At 37.9% G+C, this 18151-nt stretch overlaps 1 protein-coding gene across 1 annotated transcript; it reads left to right on the forward strand.

Annotated features, from left to right (window-relative positions):
- Positions 1–8885: 8885 nt before the first annotated feature.
- LOC141562395 (E3 ubiquitin-protein ligase TRIM21-like) lies at positions 8886–10277 on the forward strand. The gene has a single exon (XM_074302436.1). The coding sequence runs from the start codon at positions 8886–8888 to the stop codon at positions 10275–10277; it is 1392 nt and encodes a 463-aa protein (XP_074158537.1).
- Positions 10278–18151: the final 7874 nt, after the last annotated feature.

The raw sequence follows: 18151 nt of genomic DNA on the forward strand, positions 1-18151 counted from the left end.
CTCCCTCTCCACACAGAAGCTGTCAATGGTTAGAGCCCTTTTGAATTTTTTGTTCATTTTGTCAGAGTAGGAATCAAAGAAAACAAACTGACAAGAGAAACAATTGGTCTGTTTTGTGGGGGATAGGGCTGGATGGTATTAATGGGCTTCCTCTACAGACTGGGGGTAGGGCAGCAGAGAGCCACTAACAGAACAGCAATGACTGTACTGAGTCTGCGCTCTGAGGCTCCGAGAACGGACCGAGTCAGTCCAGGTGGGGGTTGGGGGTGGCTGGGCTCTGAGAGACGCTGGCTTTCTGGGGTTTTAATCTTCACCTCCAGTGTTTACACCCTCTCCACCGCTCCTGGCTTGCTGCCAAGACGGAGCATCCACACTGGGGCAAAAGCCCTTTCACAGAAACTGCAGAGATCACACCCCTCCCCCTCCGGTCTGAGCTGTGTGAGCTGCCTGTCTTGCTCTGGCTGTCTGCCCTCAGTCTGCGCCCAGTCTGATTGACCCTCCCCCGAACAAACACAGACCTTTTCTGGCGACTTTCAAGGATGTCTTCTCTTGGTGATAATTTGTGGATTTCTTTCTGGGTCAAGCATTAAGTCAGAGGCTTGTCATGAAGGAAGTTCTGAGAGAAAACAAGGAGCTCAAGCAGCTGTCTGCCTCCACGCCGCCATCTTGGCCGGAAGTCTCCAAATTTTAAATTCTAATTTTTATTCAGATCCATAAGGTATCCAGTTAAGTGGACCAAGATAGAAGCCATTTCTTTCCAGCATGACACTAGGACTTCTGGACTAAGAAATTCTTCAACAATTTGTTATTTGTGAGCAAGATTTACTGGGATTTCTAACAGTAAAAAAGGAATTTCCTTTTCTGGAATTAGTAAAGTAATCCATATTGGCACTCATTTCCTTCTCACATCAGTTTTCTGGAGTCCATCAGACCCCAAAGTTCTTTAGGGTGGCAACAATAATATGACTTGAATTTTTATAATGTATGAGGCCGATTAAAAAACAATTAGTGGAAGGGACAGAGCCAAGGGGCAGAGAGAAACCAGGATGCTGTTTCTTAGATTCCTTGAAGAGATGAAGATACTTTTAGTAAAGTTAAATTCATTGTAACAAATAACTGTGCCAAGAAAACCCCAAATGAGGAAACAAAAACCTTGACACAAAGGAAAGAAATGAACAACAAGAAACATACAAATAAGCACAGCAAAAGCTAGAATTCATTTCACATTTTTATTGAATGGGGCAAAAGCAAAGTTAACAGTAATTCGAGTGGCACAGGAGTAAAAAAGCTTGAAAACTATGGCTTTCAAAGGACTTTGACAAATTCTGGGAAGACTATAAAAGTCATAGTCTTCATATGTGTTGTTAATTTTTTTAACTGCTGAAAAAGAATGGATATATTGTGAAATTTCATAGACAGAATCCATAGAGAATAAGGAGGCACAACATAGAATGTAGTTTGAGTTTACTGATCTGCTAATTTTGCACACTGTATTAAAAAAAAAAAATTTATTCTGAACATAAGCGGGGAAAGGGAAGGATTTACATAAAAATTCTTTAAAACGTATAATAAAGTTATCTGGTAATTGTTTTGTTTTGTTTTGTTTTGTTTTGTTTTCCTTCACTTTTTTCTTCTTTCCACTCTCCCACTCTAGAGATGGCTAACATTTGGAACAAATATGTTTTTGGGGTGTGCGTGTGTGTGTGTGTGTGTGTGTGTGTGTGTGTGTGTGTTTCCATGAATGTGTATACATACACCATTCTCATGATTCTATTTATCAGTTCTTTATCTATGTGCAGATGACATATTCCTCTATATATCCTTTGCAGTTAAATTGGGAATTTATCATAGTCAAAAAGTCAGTAAATGTTTTCTTAAAACCATATTTTGTTACTGTATACAGTGTCCTTTTGGTTCTCCTCATTTCATGCATCTTTATTTCTTTGTATGTTTTGCTGAGATCATTGAGCTTATCATTTGTTATATAGTAGCAGTATTGAATCACAATCACACATTACAACCTGTTCAGCTATTCCCCAAATGATGAACTTTTCCGCAATTTCCAGTCCTGTGCTGCCAAAAAGAACTGATAAAAGCATTTCAGATCATATAGATACTTTTCCTTTTTTCTCTTACCATCTTTTCATTTAATCAACAGAGGCATTAGTGTTATTCCTGGTTTAGAATTCTGAGCAAAATTTCAAATTGTTTTTCAAAATTGTTGGTTACTTCACAGTTCTACCAATAGTGAATTCTTGTCCCACATGTTCTCCAACATTAATTGCTTTCTCCTTCATTCATTGCATAAAATCTTATTAATGAAAAAAAAAAAAAAAGGAGGTTTAGCAGTAATAGGCTTCAAATTTTATCATTTGGATCTAATTATCAGATTTGTTTAAAGAAAAGTAGATCAGTGGAAGAGAGCAGACATACACTTTATAGCAGCAATGAAAGAAAGTCATCTTGTTTTTGTTAAATCTGAAAACTCAAGATTTGGGAATTAGAACTCACTCTTTGCCACATTGCAAATCATTCTAAATTCTAAAGTGATTGACTGGAGAAAGTGAGATTTAAGCTACATTAAAAAGAGTTTGGTTTTTCAAACTCAGAAACTACTTGCTTAGGCCTTGTAAGAAAGTGAGAAGGATCAGCTGACAGGACTAAAGATGATAGTGGAGTCTTCTCAAATATAAGGGAGAGGACATTCTAAAAATCTAGCATTTTCAACTGCTCCAATTGAAAGATGAACTTCAGAGAGGAGGGGACGCTAGAAAAGGAAAACACTTAGTATTCTGCTGATGAGCATTCATGGAGAGTTTTTTTTTTTTTTTTTTTTTTTTTTTTTTTTAAGAATTATACATAAGGAGAGATAAAGTGTGATGGCACATATGGAGAGATGGCTTTTGCTTCAAGAACACCTAGATTCATGTCACATCTCAAACACTGCCTGACTGTGCCAGAGTCCCTTAACTTTCCTTTCATCTTAGAATCATTTATTCCACTAAACATAACAAATGGTAAAAGAGGAAAGAACTTTCCCCTCTTGTACTTCGTGTCTAAGCTTCTTCTTGCATGAAACCAGAAATGTCTATTCCAAAGGTTAAGTCTGTCCAAAGAGGAAAAATGTGTTTTTGTTTATGGAAAAGAGCAAGCAGGACAGATTCACTGGAATGGAGCTTCATGGAAGGGAGTAATGTAAAATAAGTAAAAACACAAAAACTAAAAAGACAGGTTGTGAAGAACTTAAATACTAATCAGAATATTTTGTATTTAAATATGAGCTTAATTTACAATAACCTAAAATTGGATACAAGAAAGAGTTGTAAAAAAGATACTTCTTCCACCCTCTTTTCCAGTGTAGAGTAACAGAAATGTGGAGTAATGTTTATAATATCTTCAAGACAATTAATACTGAGTTCTATCATTTGATAATTAATATTACTTTTTAATCCATCTTTCTTCCCTATTTTGCCAAAACCCCATCTCTTAGCCAAGCTCAAAAGGATACTTCTCCTGTCTAGTTCCTCAAAGTATCTATTTATTAATCAGTTCAAAGTGGGTACCCTTGCTTTTGTTTACTAGTTAGTAAAAAAACAAATCTAGCTTGTTCTGGGCTCTCCCCAGGGGACAACTCTACTACCCTTGCTTCTCCTTTTGAAATTTGGTTGTGGCTTGATCTCCAAGGAAAAGACCAAACAAGAGTTTGGAGTGGTTATGTTTTCCAGGGAAGATTTATTAGAGGCAGTTGAAGCCCAGCTAGCAATGAACATTCCATTACTCGCAGAGGATGACTTGATCATCTGAACTTTAATGTCACACTATGTGCCAATCTATCAATCAGCATTGTCTTATCTTTGATAAAATAGGTCCTAATACTGTAAGGCAGATGAAAGGAAAGTTTAGAAGTTTAGAAAGCCCTGTTGGCCCTGAATGTCTCTATGCATTGAGGGATAGAAGTCAAAGACCCAGTGTTTTGTTACTGCTAGACTAAGTAATAAACTGTTCATGCTAATGTGGAGACCACTTTATCACCCTGGATACCTTAGAATCAGCTGGAATCAGGATAAGAAAAGTCTTTATTCTTGGTCTTTAGAAGTAGAAGTGAAGGGAATGGCCCAGTAGGATCTCAGAGACCTCACCTCCTAGTCTGCTGCCCAGGATGAGTCTGGCTAGTGTCACTGTACCTCCTAATCCCTCCCACAATTCTCTGTATACACTGAACAATTGGGCCAGCACAGGATAGTGGGAAGGGCCATTTTGCAAGCATATTCTTATAGAGTATTGTCCACTTAGTAATTAGCCTCAGGTGGTTGATAGTCCAACCTCAGTGCATTGACTCAAGAGTTTCAGCCCTTTACTTACTGGAAAATTTTGCCTACTTATGTCACCCATCTTACTAATAGTTTACACATGACTGTTATAAAATTATAAAAATGTCTTGTCCTGCAGAAAAATTTGCATTTGTTGTAATTTTACTCACCAAAACATGACATCACCATATTGCTTAACTTCTATGAAGAGACCACTTCCCTATATGCCTCTTCTACCTATACTTCCCCTTTTACTTTTGCCTTATAAAGGACTGATCTCTAGGAGTCAGAGAAGCAATGAAAGTACAGAAGATTCAAAAAGTGATGCATATTTCTTAACTTATACAGGTGCCCAAATGGGAAGACTTCTCATGATTTGCTGCAACTCTTCTTTTCATCATTTTGTTTCTATATTTCAAGTGCATTCTATTGCATCTTGAGACCATAATGTGCATAGTCATTCTCTAAATGATACATACCCCTTTTGATTTCAGGTTCTTGCCCCAAATAAAAAATTACTCCCAACATGTTTGTGTAACTGATTTTTTTTTTTTACCTTATTCTTTGATGTTTTTTGTTTTAGTCTTTATTTTAGTCCAAAACACCTATTCATCAACTGCCTGTCATTTGAACGGGAATAAAATTTTAAATTCTAATTTTTATTCTGATCCATAAGATATCCAGTCAAATGGACGAAGGTAGAAAACAACACTTTCCAGTTTGACAGTAGGACTTATGAATTAACAAATTCTTCAACAAATCGTAATTTGTGAGCAAGATTTACTGGCATTGCTGACATTAAAGAAGGAACTTTTTTTTTTTTTTTTTCGGTAATTACTGAAGTAATCCATATTGGCACTGATTTCCTTCTCACATTAGTTTTCTGGAGTCCATCAGACCCCAAAGTTCTTTAGGGCGGCAATAATAATATGCCTTGAATTTTCATAATGTATGAGGTCAATTAAAAAACAATTAATAGAAGGGACAGAGCCAAGGGGCAGAGAGAAACCAGGATGCTGTTTCTTAGATTCCTTAAAATTCTTTAGATTCCTTGAAGAGATAAAGATAATTTTGGCAAAGTTAAATTCATTGTAACAAATATTTTTGCCAAGAAAACCCCAAATGAGGAAACAAAGAGCTTAACACAAAGGAAAGAAATGCACAACAAGAAAGATACAAAGAAGCACACCAAAAGCTAGAATTCATTTCACATTTTTATTGAATGGATTAAAAGATAAGTTAACAGTAATTCAAGTGATCCAAGAAATGGCTGCCCATGGCTAAAACACACTGTCAGATCAACATAATGGAAGCCACAATACAAACAAGGATCAAGAGGAAAAGAGTAGAACAGTTCTTTAATGTTCTTAATCAGTATATCCAAGTGCAAATTTTTGGAAAGAGTTGTCTACTTCATGAAGTTGCTTCTGGAAAGCATTTCTTCATAGGAATTCTTTCCTGGGGGACTGTCTTTGAGCATCATCCCAAAACTGTTCAGTTTGATCTAATTAACTGCTCCCAGAGACCCCAAGAAAACTGAACCAAGAGAACCTTACAAAGGAACCCTATAAAGCAATAAACATCCTTAAAATGACAGTATGGCTTCATTATCTGTATCTGAAATTCACACTAGCTACCAATCAGGGTTGCCTTACCTTTGCCAAAGGCGGTCTTAAACATGTAATATGTATTGTTGTAATATAATTCCTAAGTTTCTAAACTTTTTCTTTGTCATTTGCTGGCCATGGTGTGTTACCTGAATTTTGACAAGCTCCCTGGGAAAAATCTCACTTGATTTCTCATGCCAAGCTTTGGGTATTGAAATGGGGATAGTCCCTTTGACCATGAATCTAAGCTTTTTTTCATACCAGTTCTAGGACACCAACAAAACCTTCCTGTTTAAAGTGTAGTCTTCAGTATTTCTGTTTATTGGGCTCTGAGAATGATAGAGAATGACTATTTGTCTAATATTTCATAAAGTAGAACCTTGTGCCAGGTCCAGATGCAATGTTGAGATCGAACTCCAAGGGGTAAGTGAATAAAGAATGAAAGGGGAACAATAAAACTCAGGGAGATTCATCAACTTCTCTGTCTTGTAGTCTGTTTCTATGCATTATTTAATCAGGCTTCTGATGGAGCACCCATGGAGCTTCATTGGGCTGAAGTTTTATTCTGAGCAATAAGCAGAGCCTGCATGAACACAAATGTTGTGCTACTTGTGAGTTGGAATCAATAGAGCATCTGACCCCGATGTTTGACACACCAAAGGGCTTTTAAAAACCAATTTTTATTCAGTTATGAAGGATGAAAACCAAATGAAAGCAATACACAAGAGAGATTTCTTAGGTGCCAGATAGAATATAAAAGTGAGGATTCAGTCATCATGTTCCTCCTTCCAAAAATAGGAACAACATAAGCCACACCTCAGGATTTAGTAATCCCAGGGAAAAGAAAGTTGCAGTCAGAATATAAGTCATTAAGGTACACCCAATGCCTACTATATACCATCCATATAACCTTAGAAAACTCTCTTCTTTTTGAAAAAAGTCCCTTCATCCCTGCTCAGGGTAATTCTTTCTTCTCTGTGGGATTAATTGAAGGGGAGAGAGAGAAATTGGAGAGGTCAAGGTCTATAGGTATTTATTACTATATCACTAGCTAATTATATCACTCCCCTAACTGACTACCAGAATTTATCTATATGCTGGGAAGAGGAAGGTCAGAAGAAATGAGGCAGTCTAAGAATTCCAAAGAGTAGAAAAGTAACTGTTGGTTAAGAAGTCAGGAAGTCATTTACTCATATACAGATATTTTATGTGGGGGCTGATTAGAGTAAAAAAGGAAATGCCTGAGAAAGAAATCAGGGGCATGGCTAAAAGCTCTTTCCAAGTGTAATCAAATAAATAAAGAATATTCTTCATGAACCCTTACTGCCCACAGAAGAATGGTTGAAAATGAACGATATCATCTTTTTTTTTACTGTCAAAAAGTCTTGTGAAATGTTTAAATTTCCATAATATTGTTTATCCTATTGTCAAACCAGGAAACAGGACTATGCCTACTTGCAGTTTAGAGACCTTTAAGTAAGAACCTAGACTATGCTGCCCAGAACCCTAGTTAGATCCAAAGATTGATGAAGGGAGATTTCTCACAATTGCATACCTCAAACAACCCATATATCTTATCTGAAACCTGAAACTTACTGATGAATCAGTTATTCTTTCCATGCTCTTTGATTAAATATAGATATTTGGGAGTAGGACACCTCTTCATATGAATTAAGAGAATTGCATTGCTTTCTCTCATCCTTACAACTTGGACAGGCCCTAATCTGTCCTTACATTAGAAATCTGATCACCTAATATTGAATTCTTTTCTTAATTAATTGATTTTCTTTGATTAATTGCTTTTAATTTACAAAAGTCTATCTTCTCTTGTTTTGGAGATTGAGGCTTAAGCTTGTTGCTTAAGAAATCAATATACTTAGAAGATCCAACCTTTGTTTACATTAGTAATTTTATCTTTCAGGTGGCAGAACAGTCAACGTGATTAGATTTTCTTAATGTGATTAGATTTTCTTAACGTGATTAGATTTTCTTAAGATCCTTTTAAATTTCTACAAGGATATATTTCTAGAAGATTTATTCAGCAATAAAGTCTCTTGGCATCTGGAAAACCAGATGTACTGATATAAATGTGTCTGCAAATCTGTCCTAAAAATAAGGCCCTAAGGATACTGTATGGCTGATTTGCCTAGATATATTTCAGAGTTAATTAGATCAAACTGGACAGTTTTGGGATGATGCTCAAAAACAGTCACCAAGGGAAGAATTACTATGAAGAAATGCTTTCCAGAAGCAACTTCATGAAGTAGACAACTCTTTCCAAAAATTTGCACTTGGATATACTGATTAAGAACATTAAAGAACTGTTCTACTCTTATCCTCTTGATCCTTGTTTGTATTGTGGCTTCCATTATGTTGATCTGCAGTGTGTTTTAGCCATGGGCAGCCATTTCTTGGATCACAGAGATAGCCCTAATCATGAGCATGGGTTCCTTGCACTAAATGACCATGGAGGAGGGTTTCTCATCTCACATTCTGTGATTCTCCATAACTGGACTGAAGGGAGAGATGCAGAGGATTCTTGGAGAGACTTGGAAGTGATTGGGTATGGCAGGGTAAAGGAGAGAAGGTACTTATGGATCCTTGTGTTTACATGGGGCTCCTGCACAAATCAGATTGTAAAATTCATTGATCTGAAGCTCCCTGTTTTCAGAGGCTTCTTCCTAAAAGATAGGGGAACCATCAGGATGGTGAAATCCATCCATACAAAGGAGTCAACTAAAAGTGTGAACTCTGAGGTCCTCAGGGCTCTGTCAACTGGGAAGAGTTATCAGGTAGAACTTCAGAATTCTGGGACAGGGGAATTCACACCTTGCCAGGCAGGCTCTAGAGGGGTGGGGCTACCTGCTATAAAAGGAGAGCCTTCTTCTGCTCAGAAGCACTGCTTTGAATAGAAGTGAAGGCTCTTCATCTCAGCTGCTGCAGAACAGAAGCAAGTGGAGAGAGGAGAATGGCTGCTGCTGCTGTGGAAATGCTGCAGCAATTGCAGAACCAGATCACGTGTCCCATCTGTTGGAAGTACTTCTGTGAGCCAGTCACCATCGGGTGTGGGCACAGCTTTTGCCGAGCATGTCTCCCAAGCTCAGCAGCTACAGCTTTCTCTTGCCCTGAATGCAGGCAAGTGTCTCAGGTCAGAGAATCACCTTTATGTATCAATGGGCACCTGCTAGAGCTGACTGAACTGGGGAAACAGCTCAGCTCCCAGCTGTTGCAGAGTGCTGAAGGACAGAGGCGCTGTGCCACTCACCAGCAAGTCTTGGAGTTCTTCTGTGAAGACGACCAGACATTGCTCTGTGTCAGATGTTGCCAAACCCCAGAGCACGGGGCTCACAGGCACTGTCCTGTAGAAGAAGCTGCTCCCAATGTCAGGAAGAAGCTGCAGCACCTTCAAAGTTGCTTGGAGAAGCACTTTGAGGAAGCAAAGAAACTTCTTGCTAGTCCCAGACCTCTTGTGAACTGGCACAAGATGATTACAGAAGAATACTACAAAATGTACAACCTGCACTTATTCAAGGAATGCCCTTTTGCTAGGATTGAGGAAGAAGAAAGAAGTGAGGACAGACTTTCCCAGCAAATGAGAACCCTTCAGGACCTCATGCTAGATCTCCAGGAAGCAGAGGGCCAAGCCAATGTGGATCTGCTCCGGGATGTCAAGCAGTTGCTGGAAAGGAGTGAGTCAGTGTTGTCCCAAAGGGCCAAGGCGCTCATCCCGGAGCTCAGAGTGTGTCCCGTCCCTGGCATGATAGAGATGCTCAACCGCTTCAGAGTGCACATCAGGTTGGATCCTGCATCAGCCAGTCCTTGCCTGATTGTGGCTGAGGATCTGAGGAGTGTAAGAGCTGGAGAAGGCTGGCCGGTGGACACCCACCCTGGTGATGACGGTCATCTTCACATGGTCCTTGCTGAGCAGGCCTTCAGCTCAGGGAGACGATACTGGGAGGTGGATGTGACAGGATTACCTCAGTGGATGCTGGGGATCCACACCCCCTGCTTGAAGAGACAAAGTGGTGGCAGCAAGACCCATTGTCCCTCTGTGTTCTTTCTGAGATGTGTCAGGAAGGAAGAGGATTACTTTTTGCAATCCTACCCTGGATCGCTGGACCACAGACTGAAAAGCCCTATTCCCAGGGTAGGACTCTACCTAGAATACCGTACTGGCACTCTGGCCTTTTACAATGTTCTGCAGAGTTCTCTTATTTATCAGTTACCTGATATTTCATTTGTAGCCCCTGTTACACCCATGTTTTCTCCTGGCCCCCCACTTCCAGGAACAAAGCCTGCTCCCATGACTCTCTGTGCACTGGATTCTCATCTTTGTTCTTGCTGCTATTCGTCTCTCTGAGCATTCCAACAAGGAGGAATTCTCAGCCCACCACTAGGCTCCCCGGCTGGTGTTTTTCCATTTCCAAACTTCCCCTGCAAGACAAGGAGCATCACCAACTTCTAGATGGCTTGCCTTTCACCCTGCAAGCTGAAGAGGACTCTTCCCAAGTATGTTGTGCCTTCTGATTGGCAGTGGATTCTGCTTATGAAATTTAACAATATATCAATTCTTTTATAGAAGTTAAAAAAAAATTAACAACTCATATGAGGACTGTGGCTTTCATAGTCTTCCTAGAATTTGTCAAAGTTCTTCGAAAGCCATGGATTTCAAGGTATTTCACTCCTATGTCACTTAAATTACTGTTAACTTATCTTTTAATCCATTCAATAAAAATGTGAAATGAATTCTAGCTTTTGGTGTGCTTCTTTGTATCTTTCTTGTTGTGCATTTCTTTCCTTTGTGTTAAGCTGTTTCCTCATTTGGGGTTTTCTTGGCAAAAATATTTGTTACAATGAATTTAACTTTGCCAAAATTATCTTTATCTCTTCAAGGAATCTAAAGAATTTTAAGGAATCTAAGAAACAGCATCCTGGTTTCTCTCTGCCCCTTGGCTCTGTCCCTTCCATTAATTGTTTTTTAATTGACCTCATACATTATGAAAATTCAAGGCATATTATTATTGCCACCCTAAAGAACTTTGGGGTCTGATGGACTCCAGAAAACTAATGTGAGAAGGAAATCAGTGCCAATATGGATTACTTCAGTAATTACCGAAAAAAAAAAAAAAAAGTTCCTTCTTTAATGTCAGCAATGCCAGTAAATCTTGCTCACAAATTACGATTTGTTGAAGAATTTGTTAATTCATAAGTCCTACTGTCAAACTGGAAAGTGTTGTTTTCTACCTTCGTCCATTTGACTGGATATCTTATGGATCAGAATAAAAATTAGAATTTAAAATTTTATTCCTGTTCAAATGACAGGCAGTTGATGAATAGGTGTTTTGGACTAAAATAAAGACTAAAACAAAAAACATCAAAGAATAAGGTAAAAAAAAAAAAAAATCAGTTACACAAACATGTTGGGAGTAATTTTTTATTTGGGGCAAGAACCTGAAATCAAAAGGGGTATGTATCATTTAGAGAATGACTATGCACATTATGGTCTCAAGATGCAATAGAATGCACTTGAAATATAGAAACAAAATGATGAAAAGAAGCGTTTCAGCAAATCATGAGAAGTCTTCCCATTTGGGCACCTGTATAAGTTAAGAAATATGCATCACTTTTTGAATCTTCTGTACTTTCATTGCTTCTCTGACTCCTAGAGATCAGTCCTTTATAAGGCAAAAGTAAAAGGGGAAGTATAGGTAGAAGAGACATATAGGGAAGTGGTCTCTTCATAGAAGTTAAGCAATATGGTGATGTCATGTTTTGGTGAGTAAAATTACAACAAATGCAAATTTTTCTGCAGGACAAGACATTTTTATAATTTTGTAACAGTCATGTGTAAACTATTAGTAAGATGGGTGGCATAGTTAGGCAAAAATTTCCAGTATGTAAAGGGCTGAAACTCTCGAGTCAATGCACTGAGGTTGGACTATCAACCACCTGAGGCTAATTACTAAGTGGACAATACTCTATAAGAATATGCTTGCAAAATGGCCCTTCCCACTATCCTGTGCTGGCCCAATTGTTCAGTGTATACAGAGAATTGTGGGAGGGATTAGGAGGTACAGTGACACTAGCCAGACTCATCCTGGGCAGCAGACTAGGAGGTGAGGTCTCTGAGATCCTACTGGGCCATTCCCTTCACTTTTACTTCTAAAGACCAAGAATAAAGACTTTTCTTATCCTGATTCCAGCTGATTCTAAGGTATCCAGGGTGATAAAGTGGTCTCCACATTAGCATGAACAGTTTATTACTTAGTCTAGCAGTAACAAAACACTGGGTCTTTGACTTCTATCCCTCAATGCATAGAGACATTCAGGGCCAACAGGGCTTTCTAAACTTCTAAACTTTCCTTTCATCTGCCTTACAGTATTAGGACCTATTTTATCAAAGATAAGACAATGCTGATTGATAGATTGGCAGATAGTGTGACATTAAAGTTCAGATGATCAAGTCACCCTCTGTGAGTAATGGAATGTTCATTGCTAGCTGGGCTTCAACTGCCTCTAATAAATCTTCCCTGGAAAACATAACCACTCCAAACTCTTGTTTGGTCTTTTCCTTGGAGATCAAGCCACAACCAAATTTCAAAAGGAGAAGCAAGGGTAGTAGAGTTGTCCCCTGGGGAGAGCCCAGAACAAGCTAGATTTGTTTTTTTACTAACTAGTAAACAAAAGCAAGGGTACCCACTTTGAACTGATTAATAAATAGATACTTTGAGGAACTAGACAGGAGAAGTATCCTTTTGAGCTTGGCTAAGAGATGGGGTTTTGGCAAAATAGGGAAGAAAGATGGATTAAAAAGTAATATTAATTATCAAATGATAGAACTCAGTATTAATTGTCTTGAAGATATTATAAACATTACTCCACATTTCTATTACTCTACACTGGAAAAGAAGGTGGAAGTATCTTTTTACAACTCTTTCTTGTATCCAATTTTAGGTTATTGTAAATTAAGCTCATATTTAAATACAAAATATTCTGATTAGTATTTAAGTTCTTCACAACCTGGTCTCTTTCTGTCTTTTTAGTTTTTGTGTTTTTACTTATTTTACATTACTCCCTTCCATGAAGCTCCATTCCAGTGAATCTGTCCTGCTTGCTCTTTTCCATAAACAAAAACACATTTTTCCTCTTTGGACAGACTTAACCTTTGGAATAGACATTTCTGGTTTCATGCAAGAAGAAGCTTAGACACTTGAAGTACAAGAGGGGAAAGTTCTTTCCTCTTTTACCATTTGTCATGTTTAGTGGAATAAATGAGTGTAAGATGAAAGGAAAGTTAAGGGACTCTGGCACAGTCAGGCAGTGTTTGAGATGTGACATGAATCTAGGTGTTCTTGAAGCAAAAGCCATCTCTCCATATGTGCCATCACACTTTATCTCTCCTTATGTATAATTCTTAAAAAAAAAAAAAAAAACTCTCCATGAATGCTCATCAGCAGAATACTAAGTGTTTTCCTTTTCTAGAGTCCCCTCCTCTCTGAAGTTCATCTTCTAATTGGAGCAGTTGAAAATGCTAGATTTTTAGAATGTCCTCTCCCTTATATTTGAGAAGACTCCACTATCATCTTTAGTCCTGTCAGCTGATCCTTCTCACTTTCTTACAAGGCCTAAGCAAGTAGTTTCTGAGTTTGAAAAACCAAACTCTTTTTAATGTAGCTTAAATCTCACTTTCTCCAGTCAATCACTTTAGAATTTAGAATGATTTGCAATGTGGCAAAGAGTGAGTTCTAATTCCCAAATCTTGAGTTTTCAGATTTAACAAAAACAAGATGACTTTCTTTCATTGCTGCTATAAAGTGTATGTCTGCTCTCTTCCACTGATCTACTTTTCTTTAAACAAATCTGATAATTAGATCCAAATGATAAAATTTGAAGCCTATTACTGCTAAACCTCCTTTCTTTTTTTTTTTCATTAATAAGATTTTATGCAATGAATGAAGGAGAAAGCAATAAATGTTGGAGAACATGTGGGACAAGAATTCACTATTGGTAGAACTGTGAACTAACCAACAATTTTGAAAAACAATTTGAAATTTTGCTCAGAATTCTAAACCGTGTATACCCTTTCACCCAGGAATAACACTAATGCCTCTGTTGATTAAATGAAAAGATGGTAAGAGAAAAAGGAAAAGTATCTATATGTTCTGAAATACTTTTATCAGTTCTTTTTGGCAGCACAGGACTGGAAATTGCGGGAAAGTTCATCATTTGGGGAATAGCTGAACAGGTTGTAGTGTGTGATTGTGATGAAATACTGCTACTATATAACAAATGATAAGCTCAATGATCTCAGCAAAACATACAAAGAAATAAAGATGCATGAAATGAGGAGAACCAAAAGGACACTGTATACAGTAACAAAATATGGTTTTAAGAAAACATTTACTGACTTTTTGACTATGATAAATTCCAAACTTAACTGCAAAGGATATATAGAGGAATATGTCATCTGCACATAGATAAAGACCTGATAAATAGAATCATGAGAATGGTGTATGTATACACATTCATGAAACACACACACACACAAACACTCACACACACCCCAAAAACATATTTGTGCCAAATGTTAGCCATCTCCAGAGTGGGAGAGTGGAAAGAAGAAAAAAGTTAAGGGGAAAAAAAACAAAACAAAACAATTACCAGATAACTTTATTATACGTTTTAAAGAATTTTTATGTAAATCCTTCCCTTTCCCCCCTTATGTTTAGAATAATTTTTTTTTTTAAATACAGTGTGCAAAATTAGCAGATCAGTAAACTCAAACTACACTCTAACTCTCAAATTCACACTGAATATCTAAATTTCTGAATATACCTAAGGCTGAAATTGGAATTCCTCCTTAACTAACTAATTGCCTTCAAAGAACCAAAGGGGGGGCAAGTTGTCTATATACTTCATCATTACTGTTGGATTAAACCATGCTGCAGCATTTCTTTCTCAGTGTAACATTCCCCCTATGGTTTCTTACAAATAGAACCAATTCTAAAATTCAGAAAAGGAAATCAATATTTATAAATAAAAAACTTTTTTAATTTTTTTTTTTTTTTTTTTTTTTTTTAATGATTCACTCAGGATACTTCCTTTGAATTTCAGCTCCTCCCAACTCAAGGTAGAAATTCACCTACCTGGTTCAGCACAAGATGTGAATTCAATTCATTATTGGATTATCCAGGATTACCTCTCTGCCAAAATCATGGTTCTGATACTTCCTGAAATTCACATTTTTGTGATTGCATTAACATTGGGCACAATGGAATTCCTACCTCTGAGAAAATGGCTATCACATATGAGTTTATTCTTGGCTTTGGAGGTCCGGAGAATTCACCCCTTGAAGGAAGGAGGAACTTCATGAATGTTCTTAGCAGAATATGAAAGGCCTAAGAGGAGATAGACTTAGAGTTTCCTTTACCTGAACATAGAGAGGAAAGGCAGAACAGTGGAAGCTGAAGAAAAGATCCCAAAAGAAAAAAGAAAGCTAAGTTTTTTCCATTAAAAACTTCCTTTCTGGGTCAGGAATGCAAAAATGGCCATCACAATATGGCAGGCATTGAGGTTGAGAACTGTAGTTCACCACAATATAATATAAAATTTTGGGAATGAGTCCTCTGAACCCAGCAAATGGAGAAGAGAGAAAGATTTCATGTTCATGGGTTAGGAAACAACATGTCAGAACAAGTGGAGAAAGTCAGCTTGCTAAAATAAAAAGCTTGGTAGGAATCTGGAAGGATTAGTATCTTGTCTTGTCCACCTAGTTATCTGAATTTCTCCCATTATTTATTACTATATAACTAGCTAATTATATCACTCCCTTAACTGACTACAAGAATTTATTCATATGCTGGGAAGAAGAAGGAAATTATTCTTCCTTTGCCTTGGTCAGAAGAAATGAGGCAGTCCAAGAATTCCAAAGATTAGAAAAGTAACTATTGGTTAAAAAGTCAGGAAGTCATTTACTCATATGCAGATATTTTATGTGGGGGCTGATTAGAGTAAAAAAGGAAATGCCTGAGAAAGAGTTCAGGGGCATGGGTAAAAGCTCTTTTCCAAGTGTAATCAAATAATTAAAGAATATTCTTCATGAACCCTTACTGCCCATAGAAGAATGGTTGAAAATGAACGATATCTTTTTTTTTTTTTTTTAACTGACAAAAGGTCTTGTGAAATGTTTAAATTTCCATAATATTGTTTATCCTATTGTCAAACCCAGGAAACAGGACTATGCCTACTTGCAGTTTAGAGACCTTTAAGTAAGAACCTAGGCTATGCTGCCCAGAACCCTAGTTAGATCCAAAGATTGATGAAGGGAGATTTCTCACAATTGTATACCTCAAACAACCCATATAACTTATCTGAAACCTGAAACTTATTGATGAATCAGTTATTCTTTCCATGTTCTTTGATTAAATATAGATATTTGGGAGTGAGACACCTCTTCTTTTGAATTAAGGGAATTGCATTGCTTTCTCTCATCCTTACAACTTGGACAGGCCCTAATCTGTCCTTACATTAGAAATCTGATCATCTAATATTGAATTTGTTTCTTAATTAATTAATTTTATTTGATTAATTGCTTTTAATTGATAAAATTCTATCTTCTCTTGTTTTGGAGATTGAGGCTTAAGCTTGAAGATGTGCAGTCCCAGTTTCTTGGGCAACTGGCATGCTTTGCTTAAGAAATCAATATACTTCGAAGATCCAACCTTTGTTTACCTTAGTAATTTCATCTTTCAGGTGACAGAACAGTCAATGTGGTTAAATTTTCTTAAGATCCTTTTAAATTTCTACAAGGATATATTTCTAGAAGATTTAATCAAGTGTCTTGGCGTCTGGAAAAACAGATCTACTTGTATAAATGTGTCTGCAAATCTGTCCTAAAAATAAGGCCCTAATAAGGATACTGTATTGCTGATTCACCTAGATATATTTCAGAGTTAAATAGGTCAAATTGGACAGTTTTGGGACAAGGCTCAAAGACAGTCCCCTAGGGAAGAATTCCTATGAAGAAATGCTTTCCAGAAGCAGACAACTCTTTCAAAGAAGTTGAACTTGCATATACTGATTAAGAACATTAAAGCACTGTTATACTCTTTGACTCTTGATCCTTGTTTGTATTTTGGCTTCCATTATGTTGATCTGACAGTGTGTTTTAGCAATGGGCAGCCATTTTTTGGATGTCCCTTATCATGGGAATGGGTTCTTTGCACTAAATGACCATGGCGGAGGATTTCTCATCTCACATTCTGTGATTCTCCATAACTGGACTGAAGGGAGAGATGCAGAGGATTCTTGGAGAGACTTGGAAGTGATTGGGTATGGCAGGGTAAAGGAGAGAAGGTACTTTTGGATCCTGGTGTTTACATGGGGCTCCTGCACAAATCAGATTGTAAAATTCATTGATCTGAAGCTCCCTGTTTTCAGAGGCTTCTTCCTAAAAGATAGGGGAACCATCAGGATGGTGAAATCCAAACATTCAAAGGAGCCAACTAAAAGTGTGAACTCTGAGGTCCTCAGGGCTCTGTCAACTGGGAAGAGTTCTCAGGTAGAACTTCAGAATTCTGGGACAGGGGAATTCACACCTTGCCAGGGAGGCTCTAGAGGGGTGGGGCTACCTGCTATAAAAGGAGAGCCTTCTTCTGCTCAGAAGCACTGCTTTGAATAGAAGTGAAGGCTCTTCATCTCAGCTGCTGCAGAACAGAAAGCAAGTGGAGAGAGGAGAATGGCTGCTGCTGCTATGGAAATGTTTCAACAATTGCAGAGCCAGATCACGTGTCCCATCTGTGGGAACTACTTCTGTGAGCCAGTCACCATCGGGTGTGGGCACAGCTTTTGCCGAGCGTGTCTCCCAAGGTCAGCAGCTACAGCTTTCTCTTGCCCTGAATACAGACAAATGACTCAAGTCAGAGGCTTCCTGTTCATCAACGGGCGCCTGCTAGAGCTGACTGAACTGGGCAAACAGCTCAGGTCCGAGCTGTTACAGAGTACTGGAGGACAGAGGCGCTGTGCCATTCACAAAGAAGTCTTGGAGTTCTTTTGTGAAGACGACCAGACCGTGCTCTGTCTAAGATGTTGTCAAGCCCCAGAGCATGGGGCTCACAGGCACTGTCCTGTAGAAGAAGCTGCATCCAATTGCAGGAAGAAGATCTAGCATCTGCAAAGATGCTTGCAGAAGTACTTTAAGGAAACTAAGAAATTTCTTGTTAAGGAAAAGAAACC

This window comes from Sminthopsis crassicaudata, chromosome 3 (genome assembly GCF_048593235.1).
Source record: "Sminthopsis crassicaudata isolate SCR6 chromosome 3, ASM4859323v1, whole genome shotgun sequence".
NCBI lineage: Eukaryota > Metazoa > Chordata > Mammalia > Dasyuromorphia > Dasyuridae > Sminthopsis > Sminthopsis crassicaudata.